Source organism: Alligator sinensis, unplaced genomic scaffold (assembly GCF_000455745.1).
Source record: "Alligator sinensis unplaced genomic scaffold, ASM45574v1 scaffold567_1, whole genome shotgun sequence".
In the NCBI taxonomy this organism is placed as follows: Eukaryota; Metazoa; Chordata; order Crocodylia; family Alligatoridae; genus Alligator; species Alligator sinensis.
The window spans coordinates 1129217-1136401 of NW_005842049.1; the positions used below are offsets into that span (position 1 = coordinate 1129217).

Below are 7185 nucleotides of genomic sequence, written 5' to 3' on the forward strand. Positions count from 1 at the left end.
GTCCATATATACCAACAGACTACCTATGAGAGTGAAAATAAATGAAATATTTCTATGAAATTACAGAACAAAATGTTTATGGGAACATTGCAAGTTGGCTACTAATTATTGCAAAGGTTTAGAAAGAGTTAAAATGATGAGGTGTGGCAAATGATGGTAGTCCATTTTGTGTGTGAGATTTACTCAAGTGTCTAAATGAAGCCAATAGAAAGGGTCTCAGTGCTCTCTATATATTGTGTCATTTGCTATATTTCTTAATATTAGGTGTACTAAATAAAACATACTGAAAACAATACTTTTCCTAAAGGGTAACACAGAATGGGGAATTTCATCTTTATTTATTTATTACCTGAACAAACTGAACTTTGAAGAAATAGTATTCATGATGCCTGCTATCATGGTGCAACAGCCTGGTAGCCTTATGTTTCTATTATGTGAGCATGCTGAAAGCACCAATTAAGATTATAGTTGAAACTGAAAATGCTGAACTTAGTAAAGAAACAGTTGGTCTGAAATTTGAAACAGTTTCAGTTTGTATTTTGGGTGTTCCTGAAATAAGGTATTTCAGTAGTACTAATGGATAGTCAAAAACTATAGACCTAAAGAAAATTTCCTGCACTCCACATGCTGTGACAGAAAACCTTATAACAAACCAAAACTAATTTGAACATGCTATGGTGGCTGCCATTTCTCTTGCACATAACTTCAGTATAGATCCACATCTCAAAGACTGGAAAATGTGTAACCCCATTTCAACAAATTACAAGAAGGAGGTTCAATGGATCTGAGTTAAAAAAATTTTGAGTTACCCATTTCAACATTGACGTAGATATAGCAAACTAATTAGATAATAGACTGGTGAGATGGAAATGTGTCATCCAAAGGTTCAGTTTTCTAACCCAAAAATGTTGATGACACCCACAGATGATGACCTGTACAAAACAACTAATCAATCATGTACTCAATATCATGACAACTTTTCAACAGCACCCTGAGAGCTGTTGAAGAGTCAGCGTTTGAAGTGTGTTAAGACATAGGACTTTTAAAAATTCCAGTAGGAAGGATTTGGCATGGCTACAGCTTGTGGAAAATTATTCCGTGTGTGTGTGTCAGATATACGTATAATTTTATTATTATTCCTACCCCTACCTGTAGCTCTGGGAAATGCTGAAAAATCATTGTCAAAACTAAAAAAAGATAATAAGTTATTTTCACAGCACAGTGATCCAAGATAAGCCACAAAGACCCAGAGGAATGACTATTCTGTGTGATCAGAAAAGATCATTTATTACTTGTGTTTATTGGCCTCACCTTAATATTTGAATTGATACTGCACTTTTAACATCTCTGAAAAATATTGCTGCCATGTTATGGATAGGGAATTGAGGTACAAAAATATTAAACTTCTAAAATTTTTACCCTCTTATACCACCTGCACTTTTCCCAGAGCCTGATGAAGGGACTTTGATCCCGAAAGCTTGCAGAAAAGGACAATTTTTCTTGCCGTTTCCTAGTTGGTCTAATAAAAGCTATCATTTTGGAACCAAGAGTTCTAGTTTTCTGTATGTTAAACTTGTGAAGGTAGTTAGACTTTAGGGAATCTAGCCTTAAATGACTAAATCGGGGGCAGGCAATTATTTTGGGCGGAGGGCCGCTTACTGAGTTTTGACAAGCCATTGAGGGCCACATGACAGGCAGCCAGGGACAGAAATATTAATGTTCTCAATTTTTAGGGGCCCCATGGGCTGGATAGAATGGCCTGGTGGGCTGCATCTGGCCCACGGGCCACGTTTTGCCCACCCCTGGACTAAATGAATGGGAAAGTGAGAAACAAGAAAAGGCGCACAAACTGCACTGTGTTAAACATGGTTTAAACAGGGACTATGAGTTCTTACTAGGGGTGTGCGAAGTGGACTCTATTCAATTGAGATTTGAATTCAGCACAAATCAGGGGACAGTGATTCAATTTGTTGATTCAGATCTGTGTCCCAATTTGATTCAGCCAAATCTGAAGATTCAGTGCTGATTTGGAGAATAAGCAATTCGGACAGAGACACAGCTTTAAATGTTTCATCTACATACCTCAAGGTACCAGGCATGGCTTATGAATGCTGCAATGGTGGAGCAGATGGAGTATCCTATAGCAGCGTGGGGGGGGGGGGGGGTTTAGCATTTATTTGTTTCTCTCCTAGCACTGCTGCTCTGCCCATATATAAAAAAATCTTATTTACTCGCTAAGGCTAGGTGCAGACATTCAAAAATCCCAAGGCAGAATTGATCTAAGTTGCACAGTTTTCTGTAAGTGGTGCAGTTAACTTGGTAGCAAACAAAACACACGTTTGCCTTTGGTGAAGGGAAAATCTTACATGGGGTTCTACCATTTGTAAACCAGTCTGTGTGCCAGACTCCTTTTCTGTTATGGGTATAGACTGGTTTCTGATCGCTTATACCAGTAAAATTGTAATGTCTGTGGTAGACCCCGACTCCGTGCGGCACCCAATGACTAAGGAGACGACGATCCAATTGCTCGTGGATCCTGGTACTCATTAGTCACAGCAAGAAGGGAGCAAACACCAGCACATATTGCTCACAACAGCTTTATTCAGGATGCACACAGCTTTGGACAAGGGTCCCTCAGACGCACAGCCCTGAACCAGAGGACCTGCATTGAACATTAGTTTTCTTCACATTTTATAAACCTTGGTTCATATATATTAACATTCACCCCGCCTATGTCCCTTCTAGTCTGTATCCTATTTTTACCCAACACTTCATGAACTTTGCACCCTATCCTTTTGTTAAGAATCCACTTACTTAAGCATTACCGAAGTTAGTTGCTTTTAATATATCATCCACCTTGTGACTAGTGGCTTTGCTGAGACACTGGAAAAAGCCTTCATTCAGCTGCACACTCAGTACTCCCCAAAATTCATATTGTTACCCTAAGTCTCTACCTAGCCTAAAGTTGCATATCTATCCTGCTTTCTAACTGACTTCAAACTAACACAGATAATGACCCCCTTAAGAGACTAGCCAGGATCATGTATAAAATCTGTGGGGGAGCCAAGAAAGGTTTGGGGGACTTTGCTTGTTATGAACTTAAATACAAAGCCACACCCTGCCATGAGTAGAGGGTTTGACTAGGTGATCTCTGGAAGTCCCTTCCAGCCCTTCCAGGTTCTCATGCAGATGTCATCCCCCCCTGCCCCTGCCCCCTGGGTCATAATTGGAGCCGGAAAGATTTTTTGTCTGGTACCTTGACACAACCTTGTGCGGCAGTTAGTTATATGCATAGTATGAATGCCCCAAGAATCTAACAGGCAATGTATATAAATGGTTAGATAAGTACCCTACTTAAGCCTTGTCATGAAAGCAAGTATTTGTCTTTAGTTCCTTGCCATAGGGAATGACTTCAGAACCTCAGCCAGTGGACAGAATATTTCAGCTGACAGGACAAAGTAGAGGAAGCCCTGACAGGAAGGTCAGAGGCAGAAGCAGCTTTCTAACCTGTTAAGAGGAGAAGAGGAAGCTAAAATCTTAGAGCTTAGGGTTAAGATGCAAGGGTGAGGTAAAAAAAAAAAAGGGGGGGTTCTTTTCTTTTCCAATATTTTCTTTTTTATTCCTCCATTTCTGCCTGTATCTATCTCAACATATAGTTACTGATTTCTTATGTTTGCTCTTGTTTTTATAACAAATCCTTTTGATATATTTTATAACCTACTTATTGTCAGTGACAACTGTGATTTCAGAGCATTTGACCATACACAGTACCAACAGTGCTAATACGGTACTGTGCAGTATTATTAAGCTACTGCACAGTAGCATCACTAAAAAGGTGTTCGCTGGCACTACTGCACAGTAACTCCAATTACTGTGCATTTATTTTGTGCTTGATTATACAAGTACTAAATAAATGTGCAGTAACCGCTGCATAGTAGTGTCTCACATAGGGAGTATTTACATCCTTTCAGACTTATCCTAAGGATACCCTCTCTCTAATCCCAACATCATCATGCACATGTGAATTTAAGCACAGTAATTTACTGCACTACCAGGTACCACTTGCATCTGACAGGACTATCCAGCAGTGCAGTAAATTAGGCTACTCCACCCTAATTGCCGTATAATATCTGTGTAGACAGTGATGCTTTACTGTGCAGCAAAATAGTCTGCTGTGCAATAAAGCATCTTGTGTAGATGTGCCCATTGACTCCTTCTCTCAGCCATTTCAGCTTTGACCCTCTCCCAAGCATAAAACCTATTGTTTAAAGAATAATACCTAAAAATCCTTATCATCATATTTTACAATCCTGGCCCTAATCTAGCATATTAGAAATATATTTATGTCAAATACCACAGTGCATATAAATAAAAGCATGATAAAACTAAATATAGCTTCACACTATCTATAACTGAAACTAATTCAAGAAAACATGCTTGACATATCCCTCAAAATATTGTGGGTTCAAAACAGAACATATTATCTAGATAAAATGTTACAAGCAATAGGAAGGAAAAGAAAAGGTGAATTTCTGAGATACTTATAGGTGGTCTCAGAATCTGTAGGATTCTCTTAGCACAATGAAGCCTAAATGTATTAGTCAGTGCCATCCTCAGCTGATATAAATTAGCTTACATCTATCAAAATCAATGAAGCAATCTCAATAGGCTGAGCTGATGATTTGGCCCCCAGTTTTTATTCCTTTATTTGGCTTACACTGGGCACATCTACACAAAACACTTTACTGTGCATTAGACTAATTATTAGACTAATCTAATGCACAGTAAAGCATCCCCATTTATACATGTGCTGGACTTACTGTGCTATAGATTAGTCTAATGTGCCTTTTATGATTACCAACACATACAGATACTGGATACATGGTGCATTAGGTAATGTGCAGTAGTGCATGTATAGATGCTGACCAGGAGGAATTTTGCTCCCAATCAGGACAGGTAGCAGGTGAGAACTTCTGCCTGGCTAAACCCTAATGCAGGGTGAGCTGTGCAGGCTGCAGGAGCAGTTGTCTCCCTGCTCCTGCAGCTGGCACATCAGGACTGTCCCCCTTGTCCCCTGCCACCTCCTAGGTTGGTATCCAGGGGAACCTGGAGCTCCCCCTGGCTGTAGCAGGTACCCAGGGGTCAAAAAAACCTGTGGGGAAAAAACAAACAAACAGGTGCAGTGCACGTTTGGGCAGCATATGCTGCTGAAAAGTGGTCCACAGACTGCTGCACCACAGTCTGGCTGCCAATCACACTCTGCAGGGCAGAATAGCCATGGCTTCAGTCCTCAAGAGGCCTGCAGGAGCCCAGGTAAAGCTACTGGGGCCAGCACAGTGCTGGATGCAGACTCCCTACCCCAGTCGGGGCAACTTGTTATACACTAAAGTGCACGTGGCATGGGCATTCCCTGGGGACAAGTAGCTGTGGCACAAGGTGCACCGCTGCTACTTGCCCCCAGGGAACCAAATGTCCACACATGTTTGGGTAAGCCTGCTGGGTGCAAATCTGTGCCCAATAGGGCACACATGTAGATGTATTTCCAGCCACATCTTACCGTGCCTTATTTTACTGCGCAGTAACCTTACTGAACATTAACTGCACGTGTAGATGTACCCACTGTGTGCAAAAAATACAGGACAAGGAAAGACTCATTCAAATATTTTGCTCCAAAGTAAATTTCAAAATGTACACAAATTGGTAAGTGCAGTGGGGAAATTCTCTGCTGATTTATGCAGTATTACCAACCACATATGAATCTGGCAAAGCAATAATTGTGGGAATATTTTCCAAATAAAGCTCAGAAAAATGTTTGTTAACTAAAAATGTGTTCCCCTCCCTCCCCCACAAGCCCTTAGTCCATGTATATGGTTGTAGCAGTAAACAGTAATAGGCCAGTGTGACTCTAGCTCAGCAGTAAAAAGAATAGGCACTGGCAGCCATCCAGAGATGTACTCATGCGAATGAGTGGAACACATGGCATGCTTTTTTTTGGAGCAGGGCCAATTACAGTTTTTAATCTATTCACATTGTATAGTACTCTATTAAATATATTACTAATACTTTTCTAAATTAAAATAGATTGTTTGGAACATTATAAAATAAAATAACAAAGTCCACCATCAAAGTAAATGTTGCCACAATGCACAAAAACTAAACCTAATTGCTTGCTTTTGTACAATATGGCTTGAATACCTGAACCTTACATAAGAGGGTTACATTATAAAGCAATATATGGAGTCAGTATTATTTTTGTGTTGCCACAAATCAGGATCATGGATGTTGCAATCTAAGTTCAGCATTAAGAGCTAAACAAAGCACTCTGTTGCCCTGGGGAGGATATGAAGAGATTAGAGAGACCAATATATCACAGACTAACCTTTTTGCTCTGGATCTTCACAGGGAGACAGACAGTTGTTACTCATTCTGCTGCTACCAGGAGCAGTTAGTTATCAAGACAAAAATCATTAAGGTAGCAAGGATAACTGAAGTCTAAGGTATGTGATTTTGTTTTATTAGGTACAACTTCTCACGATAAACTGTACTTTCCCCATCTCTATCTATGAACAAGGGTATAATCTTCTAGAGAAATTACATTTTACTAATCCAATAGTTTGTTAGTAAATAAGGAATTCTTAATTCTAGGAAAATTTTAGTCTCCCAGGAGTAGTATTTTTGAGCCTAAAATTTGTCCAAACTACTGCGAGACAAATTTTACTGAGAGACAAAATAGATCCATCAATCATTAAAATATCTTCTTCTCTGGAGGGGGAGAAGGTGGGGGGTGGGAGGGAGTGGAAACTATGCTAGCAAGAAAACCAGGGATACAATGGTTGATGATAAAGATTGTGATAATTTTTAATCCTTTTAACTTCCATGGCAATGTGTTATTCAGTAAGTGTAAACATGGGCTTATGCAATATATTCTCTTTATAGTTTGGTGCCTTATGAAATAAGATTATATTAATTCATAATTAGAGATGACTTGTACAGTTTTGTTAGTACATATCCAATACATTACTGGACATGTCTACACAAGATGCTATGTCACCATAATGATGAGCTACATTGCCATAGCTTGTTGCCAAGGCAACATAGCATCAGCGGGCACAAACCATGATGCCAATGCTACTGAACAGTAGCATGGGAAACAAATCCATACGGGTTCAACACTGCACAGGAATG

General features: G+C 39.7%; 1 protein-coding gene across 1 annotated transcript in view; it reads left to right on the top strand.

The window, feature by feature from the left end:
• Positions 1-440: 440 nt before the first annotated feature.
• The window catches only part of PCLO (piccolo presynaptic cytomatrix protein), a 598913-nt gene continuing 592168 nt past the window's right edge, over positions 441-7185 (top strand). The window contains 1 exon segment of the mRNA XM_025203237.1: positions 441-559. Within this exon segment, the coding sequence (XP_025059022.1) occupies positions 441-559 (119 nt within the window).